This window comes from Balaenoptera ricei, chromosome 1 (genome assembly GCF_028023285.1).
Source record: "Balaenoptera ricei isolate mBalRic1 chromosome 1, mBalRic1.hap2, whole genome shotgun sequence".
Classification (NCBI taxonomy): Eukaryota; Metazoa; Chordata; class Mammalia; order Artiodactyla; family Balaenopteridae; genus Balaenoptera; species Balaenoptera ricei.
In genome coordinates, this window is record NC_082639.1 from 163,039,111 (window position 1) to 163,064,643 (window position 25,533).

General features: G+C 39.7%; 1 protein-coding gene and 1 long non-coding RNA gene across 3 annotated transcripts in view; one reads left to right on the forward strand and one right to left on the reverse strand.

Annotated features, from left to right (window-relative positions):
- LOC132375630 (uncharacterized) overlaps positions 1 to 19,965 on the reverse strand; it is an 83,124-nt gene extending 63,159 nt beyond the window's left edge. Inside the window, exons 1-2 of the long non-coding RNA XR_009506091.1 lie at positions 19,886 to 19,965; positions 2,013 to 2,101 (exon numbers count right to left, since the gene is read on the reverse strand). This is a non-coding gene — a long non-coding RNA (uncharacterized LOC132375630). The remainder of the gene's footprint in view (positions 1 to 2,012; positions 2,102 to 19,885) is intronic.
- Positions 19,966 to 22,482: 2,517 nt separating this feature from the next.
- EXO1 (exonuclease 1) overlaps positions 22,483 to 25,533 on the forward strand; it is a 43,538-nt gene continuing 40,487 nt past the window's right edge. For both annotated transcript variants that reach the window (XM_059905120.1, XM_059905128.1), the window contains exon 1: positions 22,483 to 22,643. In XM_059905120.1, the coding sequence (XP_059761103.1) occupies positions 22,483 to 22,643 (161 nt within the window). The remainder of the gene's footprint in view (positions 22,644 to 25,533) is intronic.

Below are 25,533 nucleotides of genomic sequence, written 5' to 3' on the forward strand. Positions count from 1 at the left end.
GAGAGGAGCTAAAGCAGAGGATATGGGAGAGGGGTCTGTCCCAGGAAGGCCCCATAGGGTCCTGCTCAGTTAAATTATCATTTGATCTTGATTGTTGGTTCCAGGTCCAAATGCAAGCAGTTATCTATATGTAAAGAACAGTTTTTAGCTGCCCTTTTGTGTTTTCATAGGTTAGAACTGCAGTCTTGCTAGTTGACCCTCCCTCACCACGCTTTCCTTCCTTCCTTCCCTTCCTTCCTTCCTTCCTTTAGCTCTTTCTCTTCTTCCTTCCTACCCTTTGTGGATTTGTCTGTTTTTGTGTGATAAACATAATTTTAAGAATGCTAATGGGACTCAGAGAGGAGGTACATTTCAATGACTGCTTCAGGGCCAGCATGGTCCTTCAGCATGGTCCTTTCTTACAGATCATCTCATTTTAATTAAAACCGGTGTGTGTGTGTGTGTGTGTGTGTGCGTGAACTGTTTTCTACTCAGTCATCTGTGTAGGAGCCCTACACAATATGTGAGGCAGGTTAGCCCCATCTCCTGGCCTTTCAGAGAAAAGGGAGAAAAAGTCATTGAAGTTGCTTCTACCCCACCTCATACTTACTAACGCTTAATGTAGATTTTGAGTAGAAGCTAGACCATTTATATTTTTATTTTAAAACCAAAACTTGGGGCTTCCCTGGTGGTGCAGTGGTTGAGAATCTGCCTGCCAATGCAAGGGACACGGGTTTGAGCCCTGGTCTGGGAAGATCCCACATGCCGCGGAGCAACTGGGCCCGTGAGCCACAACTACTGAGCCTGCGCGTCTGGAGCCTGTGCTCCGCAAGAGAGGCCGTGATAGTGAGAGGCCCGCACACCGCGATGAGGAGTGGCCCCCACTTGCCGCAACTAGAGAAAGCCCTCGCACAGAAACGAAGACCCAACACAGCCATAAATAAATAAATTTAAAAACAAAACTTTCTTCTGTCAATTAAAAAAAACTTAAACTATTTGTATTTTTTGCTTTCATTTTTTCAGTAAAAAACAACTTTGAATCCTTTTATTTTTTTAAATTTATTTATTTTTAAATTTATTTATTTTATTTTTGGCTGTGTTGGGTCTTCGTTGTTGCGTGCCGGCTTTCTCTAGTTGCGGCGAGTGGGGGCTACTCTTCTTTGTGGTGCACGGGCTTCTCATTGTGGTGGCTTCTCTCATTGTGGAGCACGGGCTTTAGGCATGTGGGCTTCAGTAGTTGTGGCTCCTGGGCTCTAGAGCACAGGTTCAGTCGTTGTGGTACACGGGCTTAGCTGCTCCGTGGCATGTGGGATCTTCCCGGAACAGGGCTCAATCCCGTGTCCCCTGCATTGGCAGGCGGATTCTTAACCATTGCTCCACCAGAGAAGCCCTGAATCCTTTTATTATAATTTGTTGTCTTTAAAAATAGTCCTTTCATTTTGTCCAGACTCTTCTTTTCTATATAATTTGCAGTCATTTAATTTAAATGAAATTACTTATTTTCTGCCAGTTTCCTTGCTTTCAGAGAGGAAAGAATATGAATTTTAGGAAGGGACATCAATTTCTTTCAAGTAAGTGTTGGCCTCTAGTGGATCAAAAGTGACAACACACTTTGAGAATAACTGTCTGACATTCTACAGAGAACTATTTTAGGAAAGCAACAAAGCAAATAGATTGAAAGTACAGAAGAAAACAAAGAAAAAAAACTATTTTGCCAAATATCATAAATAAATGCACTGGATGAAACCATATAAAAATATTAGCATTAACTACCTAATAAATTTAAAGCTTAGAAATGTATAAAACATCATAAACAAAATTAAAAGTAAAATAAACTGGAGAAAACTTCAAACATGGCCTACAAATAGAGCAAAATGTACAATAGGTTTGGAAATCTATCAGAAAAAAACAGGAAACACATAGAAAAATGGGTGAAGGCTATCAATATACACAAGCGAAAACCTAAAAAGCAATGTTCAAATTCATTAGCAATCAGAGAAATGCAAATTAAAACAATAATTTATCACTCTTACTTGTTAGAGTGGACCGTAAGTGTAGAAAGAATGTAGGTATTTCAGAACTCTCATGCACTGCTGGTGGGAATTCATACTGGAAATACCATCTGAAAAGCAATTGGCAGGTTAATCAAATTTGCTATGACCTAGCAATTCTACTCCTGTGTGTGTGTGTTGTGTATGTGTGTGTGTGTCTATATCTCTCTATATATTCCCCCCAAATTCTCACAAGCTTGAAAGCAGTAATAGTATGCAGAGGTATGTTTATTGTGGCATTGTTTACAGTGGCACAGTGGAGATGAAATCTGGGAGACATTAGAGTGACCCTCATTGGAGAAGTACCTGGGGAAAATATGGTGAAAGCACCCACCATGGAATAGTTTGCAGCAATAAAAAATAAAGTACAAGATATACACAGAGCAATACAGATGGACTTTAAAAATTGTACTAAGTAAAACTAAGCAACAGAATTAAATGTAATATGTAATACCATTTGATTTATGAAAATACATGCTTACAATAGTACACATTTTATAACAACTTACATAAATGAAAGGATATTCATTGAATATACTAGGAAACTTGCCTATGTGTTTCCTAGTAGGAGGGAGGGGGAGTAAAATGGGAATCAGGAGTCAAGATAAAAGGGAGTAAGGCTGCTAATGTACATGAAAAGAGAAGTACCATTAGCTCAACTCTTTTCAGCTAAGGTCCAATATCAAAAAAGAAAACTTTAACAACCTTATAGAAAAAATAGGCAAAGGACATAAAAAGTGAACATACAAAATAAACGCAAATAAGGAAAAAACACATGAGAAACAATGTTCAACTTCTTAGTACCCAAAGAAATAAAATGTAAAAGAAAAGTGTGATAACATCTTTCATCTGTCATATAGTCAAAAAAATTTTAATGAAAATATTCTATGTTATTGGGGGAATATTGAAAGAGGTATTCATAAAGAGCTGGTAGTTTAAATTGCTAATGTTTTCCTGAAGGGCAACCTAGCAGTATATATGAAGAACATTAAAGATAAAGATAATCAAACCCTTTAATTCTGCAATTCCTCTTCAAGGAATTTATCTTAAGTAGATCACTGGATAAGAGAATAAAGTTATAAATATGTCCACTACTTACAATAAAAGATAACATCTAAGCATCCAGCAATAGATAAAGAGGTAAATCATTGATACATTCATAATGAAGGAATATATAATATGATGTGTTCAAAGAATTTTTACTGTACAGGAACATGTTCATGAAATAATGATATCTGAGAAACATATAAAATTATAGAATACACTTATATACAGTGCCAGAAAATACATCAAATGTTAACAGCAGTTATCTCTAAATAGTAGTACTACAGTATTACTGAGGATTTTTGTTTTCTTTGCTACATATTTCTGTATTTTCCTAAGGTTACTACAAAAATATATATTTCCAATATAGTTAGAAAATATGCATTGATTTAGGAAGCATGAGGGCATCTTGACTTGCAATGAACAGGTAATCTGAGGAAGGACATGCCATCTGGTCTAAGAAATACCACCTAAGGATGATAGAGAAATTGCCAGGAGCAATCTTATGCTTGCTGATCTTAAGGAGCCAGACCTTTCCAAAGAAACAGTGAAAGAAAAGGTGGGCTTGTGGTCCACCAGGATTCTGACTGCTACATTCAGATCCTTAGAGGAGCTCTGACGTGCAGAGCAAGACAGAAGCAATAGATGATCTGTGTTCCATGCACGTTCAATATCAAAAGGTCACTCAATCTAAGAATTTTTGATGAATAGAGCAAGTGCCTTTTTCAAACATAAGGTGCTTTTACGTCACTAGTTTCCACCGAAAAGGGATCTCTAGGTAGTTCTGATAATTTCTAGGAAGCTATATAGCAGCGTTTCACCAGTATCAGTTACAGATAAACCTGTAAATCCAAAATGTCAGAAAAGTAATTATATCACTTGAAGAGCTACTGAAGATAGCTTTATAAAGATAAAATGGCTTGAGATTAGGGTAATTATATCTGACTTATACAAACCCAGGTAAGCTTTTGCCAAAAATATTTACAAATTTTACACTGCCTTCCAAGAATGCTGATGCAGAAAACCTAAGTCCATGCCTAATGGAGACAGACTCACAATGGAATATGGTAGGTTCACCATGACTGAGACACTTACTGAGACAAGCCTCAGTAGCTGATGATCTTGTCTCCAGTGAGCAGAAATGCGTCAGCCTAGAGACCAGCTGGAGGTGGTTTGTGTAGAAAAGGAATCCAACTCCTAAATAACTCTGAGAGTCAATGAACTCAAATTTTAATTTTGGAAAGGTAATTGAGACTATCAGCCGTGGTAATGGGCAAGGGTCCTATCAGTGACACTGAATATCATGAAAGTACAACTGGGTAGTGAGCACCTCCGAGATGGAAAAGAGTGATTCCAGAAAGTAGGGGAGGGAAGAGCAAGGATGCTTGGAGGGCAGTGATGTGGAAACAAGCTAGCTACTTTACCATTGTAAAATGTGATCATCACAAATCAGTAGACTAGAAATGAAAATATATATCATCTTATTACAGACTGAGACCCAAACTTTTACAAAAGTCTGTATGGTTTCTAAAGTCATCACATTTTATTTCTGAAAACTAATCAAGCAGAGCAGTAGTGAACTATAATTATGACCTGGTAACATTTTTTTGAAAACTAAATGCAACAGATTTTGGAAAACAAGTTTCTATTAATATGAGGAGATGATTCATAATGAAATAGCTGAAAAGAACAGAAGGAAGTTATTCAAAATTCAGAGGAAAAGGCAGTGCAAACTTCAGAGCTATAAGTCCCCTTGATATCAGATGGAAATGAGCAAGATGGAACTCCTGGATACAATGACCAACTCTGATAATGCACATGGAGCTAAAGACTCAGAGCCTGTAAAACAACACCAAGCCCTAATGACATTTAGCTTTTTCAAGTGATACCCACATCACTCTTTCAATCACTCATTCTATAAATATTTCATACTTTCCATGTACCAGGATCTTTGCAATATTTAATATCTTTGCTTCCTGGTGCTCTGATGTAATTTGTCACAAGTGCAAGAAAGGTTTTTTAAAAGAGTGTGAAAAGAATCTTTCTCAGCTTCTATCCCATATTGGATCCCTCCTTTCTGCCAAGGCAGATTTAATTATTTCATAGTACAATGTTCCTATTTCTGTTGTGGTTCACTTTTATTTCAGGGCAAGCTGGTCTCTTGGGTATCTTAGGCTCAAGGACAGTATTCATCCCTGTATTTGTAGGCCTTAGGAGAATGTCATATACTCTGTAAGCACTTTATAACTATTTGGTGACATTCAGCACTGCCAGTAGGTCTATGATTCTCTGGACCTCAGTTTCCTGATTAGTGAAATGGGTAGGGTGATTAAGGACATGTAATGTGACAGTGCTTGGCACAGGCAGGTACTTGTGGTAATGCAGGCCTTCTAGAGCATTCAGCCCCCCTCTTGGTACCAACACTTATTTTTTATTGGAGGAGGTCATCAAAAGAATGTGACTGCTGGTTGACCTGAGAGCTGGACCCTGGCAATCTAAGGCTCCTTACCCCCACCCGTCCCTGGAATGCATGTTCAGCCTACTACTGTCATACTAACTGCTGTTTCAAGGACACAGCCTGGAGACAGTCATGTGCTGCTGAGATCATCTGGACTGCATACATTACTGAACCCTGTTAAGGCCTCTCAGTAGACTAATATTCTGGCAGGCAGGAGTGGAGGCCACCCAAGACAAGCCTGTTATTAAACCTGCCTCCTACCAATCTGGAGTGGTCTGCCTCTTTGGTCTTTTCTTGCCCTCCATGTATGGGGGTCAGTTTTGAATTTCACCTGGGGAACTCCCGAGGTTGTGAACAAAGACCTTTGGGAAATCACACCTTTACTACTCTTGGGTCATGAGATTTCAATGGTGCTGAGTCTACCTGCCCCTTTCTCCCCAACTCTGATTTTTAAGCTTGAGTATAACCAAAGCCAGATCAATTAGAGCCAATGAGCATTTGTTCTGGGTCATCTGCTGAGACAATTGGGAAAAGGCTCTCTTGTTCCATGGGGGTTGCTAAGTGACTTAGATATCAAGCTCTGAGCTGCCAAGACTGCCCACATGCAGAGCCTGCCCATAAACACTCTAAGATTTCCTAAAATGCTATTAATTATGACAGACCATTTTTTTATGTTCCACTAAGAATGAAGAAATGTAAAAAGAAAATGTAAGTTGCATGCTGACTTCAGAGACGTGAAAATGAGAGGAAAAATGTGCACTTTAGAATTGATGAAATATAGTAAAAGAAGCACAGAAGAAAAAGAGATGAAGAGATATACAAAATCTTAATGATATCATTATATTCCTTAGATCCACCCATATCTAAATCCTTAAGCTACTCCTGAACTATTGAGGTACAAGAAGGTGCTTATTTTGATAAGGCTGCTGTAACAAAGTACCACAAATCAAGTGGCTTAAACAATAAAAAAATTATTGTTTCACAGTTCTGGAGGATAGAAATCCAAAATCAAGGTGTCAGCACATTGGTTCCTTCTGAGGACTATGAGAGAAGAACCTGTTCCTGATCTCTTTGCTTGCCTTGTAGATGGCCATTTCCTCCCTGTGTCTCTTCACATTGTTTTCCCTCTGTGCATGTGTCCAAATTCCCCTTTTCATAAGGACAACAGTCACATTAGATTGGGGCACACCCTAATGATCTCATTAAATACTTCTATAATAATCTAATCTCCAAATAAGGTCACATTCTGAAGTACTGGGAGTTAGAGCTTCAACATATCATTTTGGGGGGGGTTGGGGGGAGACCAAATTCAACCCATTACAGAGGGGATAACTTCATTATAAGAGCTAATGTGAGTTGAGTTTCTATCATTTACAACCAAAAGATTTCTGCTCAGTAAATTTCAATTTCCTTCCCTTAGGTAACCAAATATTCTAAGTCCCAGTACGTTTCCAGAAATGGGTAATAATATGCATAGGCACAATTTTTATTTAACCAATTCAGTTATTTCTGAATAATTATTTATTCACTTATTTTTATTTTTATTTTTTTGGCTGCGCCACGTGGCACGTGGGATCTTAGTTCCCTGATCAAGGATTGAACCTGTGCCCCCTGCAGTGGAAATGTGGAGTCTTAACCACTGGACTGCCAGGGAAGTCCATTTCTGAATAATTCTTGACGGAAACCAGAGGTTCAGGATGAGGTAGGGCAGGAGGAGACCTGGGCTCTAATTCTGATTCTTCTATTATGAATGGGATTGGCCAAATCAACTAAGAAAAGAATAGCAATTTCATTTTAAAGGGAAGTAGCATGAAGTTGTGAAAAGGGCATCAAAGGATAAAATACCTTTTTAGATAAAAGATTCTGACTCTACCACTTATTCAATCAGGTGAGCTCCTGAACAGAGCTGGAGGCCTCCTTCCTCACTTATAAAAAAGAGCAAACTGTAATTGAGTAGGACCCTATGGGGCCTTCCCAGGGCTGACCTTCCCATGTATCCTCTGCTTTAGCTCCTCTCTGAAGTACCTAGACAATATTATCTGATGCACGTTTGCTGAGTTGTTTTACAGATGTGAAAACCCCCTACCAAATGGAAGAGGAAGAGGTTTGCTACTTGATTGCAATGAGCACATAGCCCCCAGGCCTCCTAGAGCCTAAGGATTGATAATGTTAACCCCTGTGACACCATCCTGTTACCTCACCATCAACCAATCAGAGAATTGTACACAAGCTAATCACAAACCCTGCGACTCCTCTCCCTCACCTGGCCTTTAAAAATGTTTTGCTGGGCTTCCCTGGTGGCGCAGTGGTTGAGAATCTGCCTGCCAATGCAGGGGACATCGGTTCAAGCCCTGGTCTGGGAAGATCCCACGTGCCGCGGAGCAACTGGGCCCGTGAGCCACAACTACTGAGCCTGCGCGTCTGGAGCGTGTGCTCCGCAACAAGAGAGGCCACGATAGTGAGAGGCCCGCGCACCGCGATGAAGAGTGGCCCCCACTTGCCGCAACCAGAGAAAGCCCTCGCACAGAAACAAAGACCCAACAGAGCCAAAAATAAATAAATAAATAAATAAAATTTAAAATGTTTTGCTGAAATCCTTCGAAGAGTTTGGGGTTTGGAGGGGCATTTAGCCCCCCAACCCCATTCTACTCACATGGTCCTGAAATAAATCTTTCTCTGCTCAAAACTCCAACATTTTGGTATTGTTTGGCCTCAGTGTGTGTCGGGCTCATGAACTTGCATTCAGTAACGAAACCTGGACTGTTGCACCGGGTAACTGTGTTCTTGTTGTTGTTTTTTTTTTTTTTGGCCATGCCGCGCGGCATGTGGGATCTTAGTTCCCTGACCAGGGATTGAACCTGTGCCCCCTGCAGTGGACGTGCAGAGTCTTAACCGCTGGACCACCAGGGAAGTCCCACACCAGGTAACTGAAGACCTAATGAGGGAAACTCCCTGGCTGTCCAGTGGTTAGGACTCCACGCTTCCACTGCAGGGAGCAAGGATTCAATCCCTGAACAGGGAACTAAGATCCCAAAAGCTGCACGGTGCAGCCAAAAAAAAAAAAAAAGACCAAATGAAAAACGTGTGATACCTCTTGGCAAACTATAGATCACTATATACAATTAAGTATTGCAGGCTTTTTTTCACTTAACCAATATTAAGACACGGTATTTGCTTTACATTACCTCATTTAATCTTCACAATTCTACGAACCAGTTTGGTTAGATGCATTATTTGTCCCAGTTTTCAGTGTTGAAAACTGAAAAATAAAGAAACTAAGAAATTTTTCCAAAGTCAGCTAACGAACAGCTAATACTGTGTAGTCCAGGTTTTAATCCAAGTAATATATGTCCAGAGTTTAAACTCTTTACCAAGTAAGGTAGTATATAAGGAATAACAGAAGACACCTACACACATATAAATACGTGTGTGTATATATATATATATATATATATATATATACACACACACACACACACAAACACACATAAAAGGACAATGGAAAAATTGGCCACAGATGTCTGGTAAAAACATTTTTTAGATTTTAAATGCTGAAATTAAAACATTTATTTATCTTTTGGTTCTGAAAATAGAACAGCTGGCTAAGTGCTCAGTAAGTAGACAAAAATTCATTACTCTTTCATTCTGAGAGCAGCTGCTTCACGTAGAATTTGACTCTCACCACACAAGGACCACTCTTTGCCTTATAATCAGTGTGACTCCTTTGTTCAAGCTGAGTCTTACCGTCTTGAATGTCACCTCATTAAGCAATATGTTACTGTTTTTCTCATTTCATTGATGTACTGATGTCTGTTTCACTGCTCCAGGTTATATTTTACTGAGTTTTTCAATAGAAATATCCCTTCTAGCTATCTGGTGAATAAATATCCTCCATCAGCTTACCTTGGAACTATTATTTTGATACCCTGTTACAAGTTACACCTTCCCACTAAAGTCAAAAAAGCAATAACCGTGGGAGGGAGATGCAAGAGGGAAGAGATGGGAACATATGTATATGTATAACTGATTCACTTTGTTATAAAGCAGAAACTAACACACCATTGTAAAGCAATTATACTTCAATAAAGATGTTTAAAAAAAAAAAAAGCAATAACCATTTCATGCCTATGGTATGACTGATCCCAAGCTCACCAGGAAAGTGGATGGCTTTCTCTGACCTTTTTGCTTTTTGTATTTTTTTTCCCCAAACCAAAAAGTTGAAGTGTTGAGACAAGTGAATAATCCTGGGCCATGAAAAAGTTATGGTAACACTGAGAATCATCAAGAGATTTGATTACTGCTCCAATAGCAGGAAGAGGAGCTTCCTCAGTCTGAGCCACTGGGCCCCAAGATGTATGCTTTATTAAAGATCTCATATAAGAAGGAAGAGTTAGCCTGGTTGTGATCAGAGGCCCTGTCCCACGCATTTACTTAGCACTCACCTGGGAATGTATAATAGCTCTGAGGGCCAAGGTCAGAAAAAAACATCTGTGGATCCAGAAATTTCCAGCTGGAGTTCTGTCTACAATCTTCCTGATTCCACAGCCCCATTATAGCCTGCTCCCAGCTTAAACTGTGTACTGCACCTCCTCTCCTTCATTTCCACTGTTCACTGGGTAATGCCAGTTCATGTAGCTATGTGTCATTGTGAAGAATATAGACTTTTGGAGTGAGGCAGACCTAGATTTGAATCACATTTGATTCACGTCATATAGTATTTATGATAAGCTTATTTACTTCTCTGTGCTTCAGTTTTCCCTTTGGTAAATGGGACAATAATAGTTACCTTTCAGAGCTATTCTGAGGATTAAATAAGGTACAACATGTAAAACACAGAACTTTTTAAAAAATTATTTTATTTATTTATTTATGGCTGCACTGGGTCTTCATTGCTGCACACAGGCTTTCTCTAGTTATGGTGAGCAGGGGCTACTCTTTGCTGCGGTGCGAGGGCTTCTCATTGCAGTGGCTTCTCATGTTGCGGAGCATGGGCTCTAGACATGCGGGCTTCAGTAGTTGTGGCTCAAGCGTTCAGTAGTTTTGGTGCACGGGCTTAGTTACTCCGCGGCATATGGGATCTTCCCGGACCAGGGCTCGAACCTATGTCCCCTGCATTGGCAGGCAGATTCTTAACCACTGTGCCACCAGGGAAGTCCCAAAACACAGTACATGCTAAATAAAAGTTCCTTTCCTTTCTTCTTCACAAATCATCTCAAAAATGAAACTAAAATAATTCTGAAGGGGATCAGTAAATTGATAACTTTGAAAATGTTAACCTGATATCGCTCTATTTCTCTATGGATAAATACATACAGTAGCCATTGAAAGGTAGTGATTAAAAGCACATAGTCTATAGCTAAACTACCTTGAGTTCAGATCACTTTGTAGTTCACTTGTCTCATCTGTAAAATGGGGATAATAAATTTACCAACCTCATAGTATTGTTATGAGTGTTAAACAAGCCAAGCAGGTAAAATATACAACAAACCTGAAACATACTAAGTGTTTGCTAAGTGTTATAATTCAGGACTCTTATAGTAAAACTTATAATTTATACAGATTAAGATAGAGATTTCCTGTTTATTCTAATATTTCAATCCCTTAAAAGAGAGCTCTGCCAAATACCTATGCCAGTTTCTCTAAAATGCGTATTTTGGGACCAACTATATTATTTTTTAGAGGTGTCATTTTGTGTAAACGCACTACATGGGTTTTTGCAAAGGAAAAAAAAAAGGCTGTTTAAAAATCGTTTTTCCTTCATAGTAGGGAATAAAAACCTACATCTATTCTTTTTGCATCTGATGTCCTAGATTATTCAAATAATATTCATGTTGACAACCTTTTGATTGTTTGACAGTCAAGTAACTTTGCAAATAGCTTTATTACCCAAAGTTCTAAAAATATCAGTGACTACTTTCAGATACAGGCTAGTAGATAATTTCGTTTTTTAAAATATTTATTTATTTATTTGGTTGTGCCGGGTGGGCTCACTAGTTGTGGCTCGCAGGCTCCTAGTTGCGGCATGTGGGCTCCTTAGTTGTGGCATGCAGGCTCCTAAGTCATGGCATGTGAACTCTTAGTTGTGGCATGCATGTGGGATCTAGTTCCCTAACCAGCGATCGAACCTGGGACCCCTGCACTGGGAGCGGGGAGTCCTAACCACTGTGCCACCAGGGAAGTTCCTAGTAAATAATTTCAATATTCATTCATTCAACCAGAATTTACTGAGAATCTACTCTGTGCCAGGTAGTGTTATAGAATACAGATGTTACCGAACTCAGGTTGGGCTGCTTGCTGCTCGAAAATCAATGTCCAAGAGGCAAGTGTTGGTAGAATGGAAAGTTGCTTTTAATCAGAAAAGCTGGCAATATGGGGAGGAGGCAGACTCATGTCCCCCAAAACCAACTCTGAAGATTCTGCTTGGCCACGAAAGTTTTTAAAGGGAAAAGGGGAAGTAATCTCAGTTAATCACAGACATAGGGGGTCATACTTGTAGCCATCTCCTACTGTGTGGAAGCTTGTTGACTCGTGATCTTTCTATAAATGCTACCTCATTCACACAGTTTGTTTCCAAGATTACTGAAGGGGAAGGTAGGGGAGTGATCTGGTCATCTATTAGTTATTTATTCTTCATTTTTACTTCTTTGATCTATGGAAAGAACCAACAGGTTAAGCAACATATCGTGTGATCAAAAGATCTGAAAGGTGTGCTTAGGCTGGACATGAGTAGAGCATGGGGGTGCCCAGCTTAAGATTAGTTACAGTATAGCTTTGCTAAAGTGGCAAGAAAAAAGGGGTCTCCTGCTGAGGGTGATTTCCTGCAAAGAGCTGCTTACACAGACAAAAATCTCTGCCCTTGTAGAGCTCTCATTACAGTGGGGAGGGAGAGGGCCAGTGAACAAATAGATTACTAAAATATATAATATTCCAAATTATGGAAGGTAACATGGAGAAAAAAAAAGTCAGAGAAAGGAAAATTGGGTGACCCAGGGTAGGCAGAAGAATTACAATTTAATGGTTAGAGAATGCCTCACTGAGAGGGAACCTTTTCAGCAAAGGCCTGAGAGAAGTGGAGCAGGTCATGTGGATATCTAGTGGAAGAACATTCTAGGAAGAAGGAATAGCACATGCAAAGGCCTACAGGTGGGTGTGTACCTGGAATGTTCAAGGAATGACAAGGAAACTAGTGTGGCTAAGTAGAGTAAGCAGCACCAAGAACAGCAGGAATTGAAGTCACAAGAATGTCCATAGAAGCATTACTAATAATAGTCCAAACCTGAAGACAACTCAGATATCTATTAGTAGTAGAATGGATAAATTACATTTATATAATGGAATTGCACATAGAAACAGAAAAGAAAAAAGACTATAGGTTCTTTCTATAATATGGTATTAATTTCAATAATACTCAAACACAGTATTAGGCAAAAAAAGGCCAAAGCTAAAGAAGAAAACTGCATGATTTCACTTACATAAACTTTACAAAAAAGGCAAAATTAGTTCATACAGTTAGAAGAAAGATTACAGTTGCCTTTGAGGAGAACAGAGATATTTGTTATTGGAAAGGGGATACAAAGGGTCTTTTGAGAGGGTTGAGTGGAGGTAATATGTATATTCATTTTGTGGTAATTTGCTTAGCATTTGCGAACCTTTCTGTACATATGTTATACAAAAAATTTTAAAAAGAAAAATATACAGTAATGAATGGAAGAATATGATATAGCAAGTACACACAATTCTTTCAAGAAATTTTACAAGGGGAGCTGAGAAATGGGACAACAGCCAAAGGGTAATTTTAAAGAAGAGAGAAATGACTGTTTTGGAAACTCCCATATTTGCCATAAATATGAAACACCTGTCCTATTATTTACTTAGTAGGTTTTCTTTACATTGACTCATATTTAATGTAAATTTATTTAAAAAGCAAATTTCATCTTAACATTATAAGAATCACTTGACATAATAAAAGTAACTGTAAAAATACAATGAAAAAGCCATTCAGTTAAAATAATCTAAAAATGTAAAAACAATTACGTGTAAATAAATTAATCTAACTGAGTTAAAAAATAAGTTCTTCAGTCAGAAAACTAGAGCTGTTAATAATCACTCGGACAAAAAAAGCATTCTGTTCTATGTCTATATAAACATCACCACCTCCGTTCACTTTTCCATAACTATCTCTTATACTTTAAGAACCCCATTTCAAACATTCATATTGAGTTCAACAGAGAACAAAATGAAAACACAGTCCTCACAACTCTAGGACAAGAGGATGCTGACCTGCCCAGCACTTAAGGTCATCCCCAGTTCTGTGTCTCCCTGGCTTGGAGGGAAGTTGGGCTCTGAAAAAAAGCCTTCCCTTGCTGACTGAAAAGAACCTCCATTCCCACATCTCTTCTTGTAAAGTGCTGATATGTGCATAAGTATGTGAGTTGGGGAGATGCTGTTCAGCTGTGGCTGTAGCAACCTTGCCTGAAACAAGGTAAAGTTAGGAGGGCATCCCAGAGAGGCTGCAAGTGATCACATCATTGAGTTCTAGGGCCCTAAATCACTTCGCCTATTCCACATCTTAGAATACACTGCTTCATAACAATGGAGGCAATATTTTCCAAATTAAATATCAGGGTACATGATCTTTCAGCAAGATAGAATATTTTAAAAACCAGAGCTTCCCAGCAGCCACAGCCAGGCACCCTGCGTCCTGGCCAGGGGCCACCCCACCCACCAGTGCACACAGCAGCAGCTGTGGCCCTGCCACAACAGGAGGGTTCACACAGCTTACACAGAGGACAACCCTTGAGTGCCTGGCTCTGGTAGCCAAGTGAGATTGCACTTCTGAGCCCCACAGGACATCTCCTAAATAAATCCACTACTTGAAGACTGGAAGAGATGGATAGTTGACCTAATGCATAGAAACAAACACAGCAAATTAGACAAAATGAGACAGAGGAATATGTTCCAATAAAAAGAACAAGACAAAATCTCAGAAAAAGAACTAAAAGAAGTGGAGATAAACAATCTACTTGATAAAGAGTTAAAAGTAATGGTCATAAAGATGCTTACTGAACTCAGGAGAAGAATGAATGAACACAATGAGAACTTCAACAAAGAGACAGAAAATATAAGAAAGAACCAAACAGAAATTATAAATGAACTGAAAAATACACTAGAGGGGTTCAACAGCAGACTGGATGAAGTAGAAGAATGAATCAGAGAACTAAAGACAAAGCAATGGAACTCACCCAGACAGAGCAGCAAAATATAAAAAGAACTTTTTAAAAATGAGGACATTTTAAGGGACCTTTGGGATAACATCAAGCAGAATGACATTTACATTATAGGGTTCTAGAAAAAGGGAAAGAGAAAGGGCCAGAAAAATTAATTGAAGAAATAGTAACTGAAAACTTCCCTAATTTGGGGAAGAAAACAGACATCCAGGTACAGGAAATATAAACCCAAAAAGATAACACCAAGACACATTATAATTAAAATGGTAAAAGTTAAAGACAACGAGAGAATCCTAAAAGCAGTAAGAGAAAAACAACTTGTTGCATAAAAGGGAAACCCCATAGGGCTATCAGCAGATTTTCAGTAGAAACTTTACAGGCTGGAAGGGAGAAGCATGACAAATTCAAACTGCTGAAGGGGAAAAAACTTCCAACCAAGAATTCCCTACCCAGCAAGTTATCATTCAGAATTGAAAGAGAGATCAGGAGTTTTGCAGATAAGTGAAAGCTAAAGGAGTTCATCCTCACTAAACTGGCCCTACAAGAAATGATAAAGGAACTTCCTTAAGCTGAAAAGAAATGGCACTAAATAATAATAAGAAAACATGTGGAAGTAAAAATCTCACTGGAAAAGGCAAATATTAATAAAAATAGTGGATCAATCACTTGTAAAGCAAGTATGAATGTTAAAAGACAAGAGTAGGAAAATTAACTAAATTACAATAAATAGTTCAGGAATGCATAAAATAAAAAGATGTAAAATGTGTCACTGAAAACACAAAACATGCAGGGGAGGGTGCCAAAAGATAAAGCTTTGGAATATTTTCAAATTTAAGTTGCTACCAACTTAAAACAGGCTACTACTTACATAAGATGTTATAGGTGAACCTCACGGTAACCAGAAAGACTTATAGTAATTATACAAAAGAAAATGAGAAAGAAAACTAAACATAACACCAAAGAAAACCATCAAAAAACAAGAAAAGACAGAAAGAGTAGAAAGGAACAGGAAGAAACTACAAAAACAACCAGAAAACAATGAAATGGCAATAAGTACATACCTATCAATGATTACCACATTAACAAAATTAAGGATAAAAACCATATAATCATTTTAATAGATGCAAAAAAATTTGATAAAACTCAACATCCACTTATGATAAAAACTCTCAACAAAGGGTGTATAGAGAGAATGTACCTCAACATAATAAAGGCCATAAGTGACAAACCCACAGCTAACATCACACTCAGCTGTAACAAGCTGAAAGCTTTTCCTCTAAGATGAGGAACAAGACAAGGATGCCCACTCTTGCCACTTTTATTCAATATAGAATTGGAAGTCCTCATCACAATTAGACAAGAAAAAGAAAAGGCATCCAAATCATAAATGAAGAAACAAAACTGTCCTTTTTGCAGATGACATGATACTACATATAGAAAATCCTAAATACTCCATCAAAAAACTGTTAGAATAAATAAATTCGGTTAAGTTTCAGTTTATAAAATCAACATACAGATCTGTAATATTTCTATACACTGATAACAAACTATCAAAAAGAGAAACAAAAAATAATAATCCCATTTACAATTACATCAAAAACAATAAAATACCTAGGAATAAATTTAACCAGGGAAGTGAAAGACCTACACACTGGAAACCATAAGGCACTAATGAAACAAATTAAAGAAAACACAAATAAATGGAAAGATATTCCATGTTCATGGATGAAAGAATATTGTTAAAAATGTCCCTGTCCCAAAGCAGCACAGACTCAATGCAAACTACCCAAATTCCAATGGCATATTTCACAGAACTAGAGCAAATAATTCTAAAATTTGTATGGAACCACAATAGATCCCCATCAGGCAAAATAATCTTGAGATAGAAGAACAAAGCTAGAGGTATCACACTTCCTGATTTCAAACTATACTACAAAGCTATAGATATCAAAACAGATTGGTACTGGCACAAAAACAAACACACGGCTTGATGGAACAAAATTGAGAGCTCAGAAATAAACCCATACATATATGGAAAATTAATTTACAACAAAGGTACAAAGAACATACAATGGAGAAAGGATAGTCTCTTCAATAAATGATGCTGGAAAAACTGGACAGCCACGTGCAAAGAATGAAACTAGACCACTACCTTATACCATATACATAAATTAACTCAAAATGGATTAAAGACTAGAATGTAAGACCTGAAACCATAAAATTTCCGGAAGAAAACATAGGCGGTAACCTCATTGACATCTATCTTCATCTGACTTCAAAGGCAAGTGACACAAAAGCAAAAATAAACAAATGGGACTACATCAAACTAAAAAGCTTCTGCACAATGAAAGAAACCAGCATCAAAACAAAAAGGTAACCTACAGTATGGGAAGAAATCTGCAAATCATGTAGTTGTTAAGGGGTTAACATCCAAAATATATAAAAAACTCATGCAACTCAACATCAAAAAAACCAAAAAATAAACCCAAACAACCCAATACAAAAATGGGGAGAGGATCTGAATAGACATTTTCCCAAAGAAGACATAAAATGGCCAACAAACATATGAAAAGATGTTCAACCACACTAATTATTATGGAAATGCAAATCAAAACCACAATGATACATCACCTCACATCTGTTAGAATGGCTATTATCGAAAAGACAAGAAATAAATGTTGGAGAGGATATGGAGAAAAAGGAACCCTTGTACACTATTGGTGTGGCTACTATGGAAAACAGTATGGAGATTCCTCAAAAACTTAAAATTGGAACTACCATATGACCCAGCAATTCTACTTCTGAGTATTTATTTGAAGAACCTGAAAACATTACTTTGAAAATTATATACACCCCTATGTTCATTACTGCATCATTTACAAGAGTCAGGATATGAAAACAACAAGTGTCTACTGATGGGTGAATGGATAAAGATGTGGTACATATACAGCTGTCCAGGTACATTTGAATTTCAGATAAACATGGAATTTCTTTTTAGAGTATGTCTCAAATATTGCACTAGACATACTTATACTAAAAATGTATCTGTTGTTTATCTGAAATTCATCTGTAACTGGGCCTGTATTATTATTTGGTAAATCTGGGGGACAAAGTCAAATAAAATAGTATGAGAAGGGTCAGGGCAGAGGTCATCACAGGATGTTTGGGCACATGTCAGGGAAAAGTTCATAGAGCTGGTAAGACTGAATCTTAATCTGATAATTTGTGGTGTGTACCACTCATTTCAGAATTTAATAACACATCATCATGAGCTATGATTTAATTTTTTGATGAATATACGTTTTGTCTACAGAATTAGATCCTACATTGCTTGAAGATAGCAACCAGTTCTTTGCGTTCCCCATACCACCTAGTACTGACAGGCACACCAAAGGCGTGTAGTAAGTAACGGCATGAATGGATTCAAATGGTTTTATCTTCGCAAAGAGTAAAAATATTGTTTATGAAATCATTGTTAACTGGTGTTTTCTTTTTTAGTTTTTAAACAGTGCAGCCAAGAATCCAGTCTGGAACCTCTGGAGTCAAATTAGTAATAAAGATAAGGGTTGTCTGGAGGGCAGTAACCTATGTTAGTTTCATGATGCTGTGGGCACATTTTTGCTATCTGGGTTCCTTCCTAAGACCCCCACGTGTGGCATACTCTTGCTTGGATCAGACATATTGAAGCAGTACTTACAGTAGGCAGTCAGTCCAAACTGACTACTGACGAACACATCCCACTCACACTTAAGTTCCTCTTCAACCTACAGTTTGGAACTGTCCCCCACCTTCCACTACAGTCAGCTCCAAACTGGTCCAGAGTGAGGTCTACCGCTATTCAGCTGTTAGAATCACAAGGGAAGATAATTTTTCTGACCTCCTCTCCTAGCCTCAGCTCTTCAGACCAGAACTTGGGGAGGCAGCCTTGCTCCCACTAAGCACACTTCCCCCAAGTGGCACCTTTCCAACAATTTATAAGGTAATATGTTGACATGATAGATGTTAGATTGATCATGAGAAGACTTTAAAAAGAAACCTGAGAGAAACATACAGAGAAGGCAGTCAAAAAGGGAGCATTTTAAAAAATGTGCTCACTTCTTCCCCTTCAACTCCTTAAATTGAGTCTGAATTATCATTCGCGCCCATCTCTGGGCTCAGAGTATACTCTGTGGTCTGACTTGAAGCTTCCGCCACCAAAGTCAAAAACGTCTTTAAAGTCTGCACCATAGGCCCATTTTCATGACTGGTTATAGTTTCCCCAGGCCAAAGGTAAACAAAGCTGGACACTAGGTAAAGTAGTCAGGACAGATTTTAGTCAATAATATATTGCAACAGGGAAAAGTGTCAAGCATGAAATGAACTCACCCTGGATTTGTACATAAGTTACTGGGCAGTTACAAGAGGAAATGGGGGTGTGAGTGGTGGCTCAGTAGAAGCAAGGAGTGAAAAACAAAAAAGAATCGGGAAGGAGAACTGGAGATTCACCTGGGATTGCTAACCAGAATTTATGGCAGTTAGGCTCCTCCCCTCCTAGAAATGTGGGGGTAGAGATCCTACCTTCGGATGTTGACCAGAATAAATGCTAAATTCTTTTGGCAGCCTTGAGCTTTCTCAGGCAGGCACTTCAAATGGGGCTGGGGTCACTCCAGGGATGTGGATTTGATGTTAAAAGACCATGTTAGTGTTTGTTCAAGCCTTTACATGCCAAGGTTGAGGCTTTGAGAAGAGGGCAGAGAAGCCTGGCCAGCCCGGTTAAGGAAAGGCTCTCTATCACTTATCAGTTAAGTCATTTAGTAAGCGCTCCCTCCCCTTCCCAAAGTCTACAGGAAGGGTCCAGGGAATAAATATCTCAAACTGCACTTTCTGTGTCCCTGGAGCCCACGTGCAGCTGCCTGTCAAGAGCCAGGGTTAGCAGCACAACACAAGGACTAGGGACAATTCCAGCAGGGACCCTTTTTAAGTTTAGAAACCTCAACACAAACACGCTGCGGACCTCTCAGAGCTTCAGCGCTCAGACCTGAGGCCGCAGTCGGGAGAAATCCTCGACTCCCAGCAGCCCGCGAGAGGAACTCAATGCGCATCCCGGGCGCCGTGCCCTGTTGGCCAGCAGAGCCAGCTCCGCTCACCCCTCCAAAAGGCTCCCCCGGGGTCCAAGCGCTTGCAGCTGCAGCTTGCCACATCCAGGCGGCCAGGTCCGGCCTCAGGCCGGAAGCGGGAGGCCGTGGGAGGCGGAGCCGGCATCGCAAAGGGGCGTGACGTCACGTCCTCTGGGCGGGGTCGCGGGCCATCCCGCGCAAATTGAAAGGTCTGGCTGTCGGTGCACAGCTGCGTTCCTGCGTTCCTGCCCCTTGAGTTCCCCGCAGCCGCCTAGCGTGCTCCGGCCCAGGCGAGTGGGGGCCGTGGGGATAGGCCTCTGAGCCCTCACCGGGCTGCCCTCGTACCGGACGGCGGGGGACCTCCTCGGGAAGCGAGCGGAGCGGGCTGTGCAGAGCACGAGGTGGGTCCCCGCTGGTTCCCGCCCCTGCCCTCGGGATCCGGGGTCTTCGGGGCTTAAGGGGAGGGTCTCACGCGTTCCCGGACCCTGCAGTGGCCCTGAGGGCGGCGCGGGTCTGGGGAGCACCCCTAAAATGAATTTGTGGTGCGGCGGTGTACGGGCCGGGGGAGCGCGCTCGGCCTGGCCAAGGCTGCGGTCCGGCGAACCGAGGGAGGGTCCTCTCGTTTTGCTGCGGAAGCTCTCAGGTCAGTTTTACATGCAACCTCCCAGCTTCCAAATGTTTGACAAGTACATTGTTTTCTTAACGTTGTGCAGGCCAAAGGAACGTGTCTCCTGGAAAGGGCTTGTGGGCCGCCCTGCCAATCCCTGTGAGACGGGATGGAGCGGTGACATTGTGCTGTCACTACTACTTGGTGCTGCGGGCGGTCTCCTGAGGATGCTTTGTGCCTAAGGCCCCCCATCGTTCTCATTGTGCTGAAGAGGAAACATTTATTCGAGAATATTTACCTAACTTAGAAAAAAATGTAAGTTTCACGAAATGTATATACTATGTCAGTTTTCCTCAGAGAAAGAAAACTCTTTTTAGGAACATCTTAGAGGTAGGAGACTAATTGTTTTTCCTAAACTGTGGCTAGAGGACCTCCTGCGTCCAAATTACCTGCCATATTTAAAATTTAGAATTCCCCCCTCACTCCAGGACTAGTGAATCATAGATAGTCCCTAGGAGTGGAGTTGAGAATGTGCCAGGAATTGAAATTTGAGAACTGCTGGACTAGAGTATCACAGCTTTGATACAGGGTTTCTACAGGGTAAGTCTGACTTATGATCCTGTACTTTCTTCCTTGCCTCCCAAACGTAATGCCTTATGGGAGAGATTTATTTTAGGAAATGCTGAGCATCCGGCTCAGTGTCTACTGCTTTTACTTTTTTATCAGGGGAGTTGGGGGAAGGGGCAATAGTTGCTTGGGAAAGGACTGGCAGCTACAGGTTTCCATATAGGAAGGGCTTGGGGGCTGCAACCTAGACGGAAGAGGGTGGAAAGCTAAAACATTTCTCTTGAAACTATTTGCACAGCAGGCACGGTTTCACATTATTTGGGGATAGCTTTCAGAGAGTCCAGTGGAGTTGCCCCTGGACGCCACCCACCACTGCTTATAAACAGAACGTTCATTGCTTGGAATAAAGCGTTCTGATGGCAGTAAATTTCAGTCCTAGAAAAGTACAGCTTTAGTTCTATAATTGTGTTTGATTATTTTATTTTTCAGTTAAAATGTTCTACAAACTGTTTTGCATGTTATTTCTTATAATGCCTGTGTAGAGGCAATGTGATATCATAGCATACACAGTTTTATAGATTTTAACAATGCCTTTTTGGAGAGAAGACAGACTCATACTTTTTTAGTACCTTCTGCTTGCTTCATACTGTGTTAAGGGCTTGGAGCAAATGTTAGGATTCCAAGTGGGAAGGCACTTTAGAAAGAATAAACATTAAGGAACTATGAAGTGGCATTAGAGATAGTATTAGTGATTAGGGTAAATATTCTATACCGTGGAAATTGTTTGACAGGGAGGAGCCCACTTAAAATATTAAGGAGCTGAGGCGCCAATGGGGCGAAGCTACCATCTGTGGGATTAGGACTGAACGCCTCTAAGTCAGAATCCCGCCCAGGCGGAACGATATGGCAGCGCCGCGGCAGCCTCGGTTGGCCTCGGATAGCCGGTCCCCCGCCGTCCCCGCCGGCGGGCCGCCGCCTGCGTCCCCCGGGGGCGCGGCGCGGCGCGCCCCGGCTCGCGTCGGTACTGGGGTCCGGTGCGGAGAGCCCTTCGTCCTGGGACATGGGGTGCAGCCGGAAAGGTGGCCGCCCCCTCGCCCGTCACGCACCGCACCTTCGTGGGGAACCTGGTGCTAAACCATTCGTAGACGACCTGCTTCTGGGTCGGGGTTTTGTACGTAGCAGAGCAGCTCCTTCGCTGCGATCTGTTGAAAGTCAGCCCTCGACACAAGGGTTTGAAAAAGAAAAACGAACAAAAAAAAGAAAAAATATATATAAAAAATAAGAAAAAGAAGAAAGAAATATTAAGGAGCGTGATTCTCAAATATCTGAACAATAATAGTTGCTATATCAGTTTCCAAGCTCTTTTTCTTTATTTTTCCAAAACTTTTGGGTAAATATATTTTGCTTTAAATTTTGCCTTTCTCTTTTCATATCATGTAGTTAACTTGGCACTATGGGGATACAAGGATTACTGCAATTTATCAAAGAAGCTTCTGAACCTGTCCACATGAGGAAGTATAAAGGGCAGGTAGTAGCTGTGGATACATACTGCTGGCTTCACAAAGGAGCTGTTGCTTGTGCTGAAAAACTAGCCAAAGGTGAACCTACCGATAAGTAAGTTTGGACCTTATATTAATTCATTGCCAATTAAGAATGAGACTTATAATGCCTTTTTTTCAGAAAGGGATCATTTTTATTCAATGCCAGGTTTATCAAGACGTGAGAGTATGTGCTTTAGAATATTGCCAAATCAGGGAACATTTCCTTCTGTGTTACAGGCCTAGTTTTCATTCTTTCTACTAAGCCAGAGTATTAGGACACTAATGGACAGACTGTCTTCTTTATTCTTTATCGAAGATAAACTTTTTAACAATATTCTAAAACTCCATGGTGATTTCAGACTCCTACTTTCTTGGGTACGGACAACACATTGCTAAGCCCTATTAGCAAAACAAGGCAGTTGCTTCTAAGGGACAAGGTGTTCTGACTCCCTTTTACTTCACTTGGGGCCAAAAATGGTGGCCATGTTGACATCCATTCATAACTCTGTGACCTCATTTGAGGCAGGACGAATGTCCTCTTTATTTTTTAAATAGAAACACTAGAAAAACAAGCAAGCATAGTTTTTGGACAGAGATTTTCCACAGGAATTTGGATACTATTATGTATTTTCTTTTTTGCAATATATAATTTATCTCTTAGAGGAAAGGCTCACAGATCTTAGTGTGATTTACTTAAGCACAATGGACAGTAATAACCCTTTTTGTTTACAGAAGATGGAGGAAGGGGGCAGGGATGGAGAGTAACAGAGAAGTCATTATTGAAAGGTGAATGTATGTTTTGGGCTTTCAGGCCTATCAAGTTAATTTGACCAAAAGTGACCTGTTACAGTTTGTGTGGATCTGAAGGAGTCTGGGCACTTCTGCCACTCCAACTGTTATAATCATTTTTTGAAAGTGATTTCTTTTCCACCATTAAATTTGAGCAGTGCAATTACAGTTGAAGACTACAAGTTTTTCAGTGCTACCTTCAGTGTTTCTTTGAATTGTCTTCACTGGGGGGAAACTTTATCTCTAGTTTTTTGGTAATTTTTAAGGATTCTGAGATTTTTGACTAACTGAAAGAGTTGTCCAGAGTACAGGGAGTATCCTTTGTTGTCAGAGATGAACTCCACAGGACTGACCATGTTGTAGGTGTTTAGTAAATGTTTACTGAACTAGAAAGTTTCAGGACTTTCAGCAAAGTATTGTGTAATTTTTTTTTCCCCACTGCAACTAATAAGTCACATTTGATAGTTTACTTTCCTTTTCTTTTTCACGTTTGGATGGGGATATTAACCAGAAAAGGTCAGAAAATTTGGATAAGCCTATGATAAACCTTTATGACCGTAAGAAACAATGATGTCACTCTATATGTGCTGACATGGAAAGATGTCTAAAATATATAAAGTGAGGGCACCAGGTGTCTGATGTTTATATTTTCTCTAGTTAATTTTTTTTGCCACGCTGCACAGCATGCAGAATCTTAGTTCCCTGACCAGGGATCGAACCCATGCCCCCTGCAGTGGAAGCACAGAATCCCAACCACTGGACCACCAGGGAAGTCCCTCTGTCTAGTTTTTAATAAAAAAGTAAATTTCCTTTAAAACTTGTTACAATTTTATGTTTGCTTTCTTCTATTTTTACTTGATACTTAATCAGTAGGTCCCAATCATTGTTCTATAGACCAATGCAGGTCTATTGTCACTGGTTTACAATAAAAGGAAAAAAAGAACAATGTAGTGAATTTTCCATTAAGATGAATATATTTGATTTAGAAGATTATCTTTTAAGATTGCATCTTTTTATTCATATTTTTGAGTTAAAATTGATGGAAGTTGTAAGTGTAGCTATTGTTTTTAAATTTTATTGAAGTACAGTTGATTTACAATGTTGTGTTTAATTTCTACTGTACAGCAAAGTAATTCAGTTATACATATACATAAATTCTTTTTCCTTATGGTTTATCCCAGTATATTGAGTATAGTTCCCTATGCTATACAGTAGGACCTTGTTGTTTATCCATCCTATATATAATAGTTTGCATCTGCTAATCCCAAACTCCCAATCCTTCCCTCCCCAACCCCTCCTCCCCTTTGGCAACAAGTCTGTGCTCTATATTTGTGAGTCTGTTTTTGTTTCATAGATGTGTTCGTTCGTGTTGTATTTTAGATTCCACGTGTAAGTGATATCATATGGTATTTGTCTTTCTCTTTCTGACTTACTTCACTTAGTATGGTAATCTCTAGGTCCATCCATGTTGCTGCAAATGGCATTGTTTCATTGTTTTTATATGTATACCACATCTTCTTTATCCATTCATTTGTCAATGGACATTTAGGTTGTTTCCATGTCTTGGCTGTTGTAAATAGTGCTGCTGTGAAAATAGGGGTGCATGTATCTTTTCAAATTACAGTTTTGTCTGGGTATATGCCCAGGAGTGGGATTGTTGGATCATATGGCAACTCTATTTTTAGTTTTTTGAGGAACCTCCCTCCATACTGTTTTCTATAGTGGCTGCACCAATTTATATTCCCACCAACAGTGTAAGAGGATTCCCTTTTCTCCACACCTTCCCCAGCATTTATTATTTGTAGGCTTTTTAATGATGGCCATTCTGTGGTGTGAGGTGGTACCTCACTGTCTCACTGTTGTTTTGATTCGCATTTCTCTAATAATTAGTGATGATGAGCATCTTTTCATGTGCCTATTAGCCATCTGTAAGTCTTCTTTGGAGAAATGTCTATGTAGGTCTTCTGCCCATTTTTTGATTGGGTTGTTTGGGGGTTTTTTGTAATTGAATTGTAGGAGCTGTTTGTATATTTTGGAAATTAAGCCCTTTTCAGTCATATCATTTGCAAATATTTTCTCCCAGTCCGTAGGTTGTCTTTTTGTTTCGTTTATGGTTTCCTTTTCTGTGCAAAAGCTTGTAAGTTTGATTAGGTCCCATTTATTTATTTTTGCTT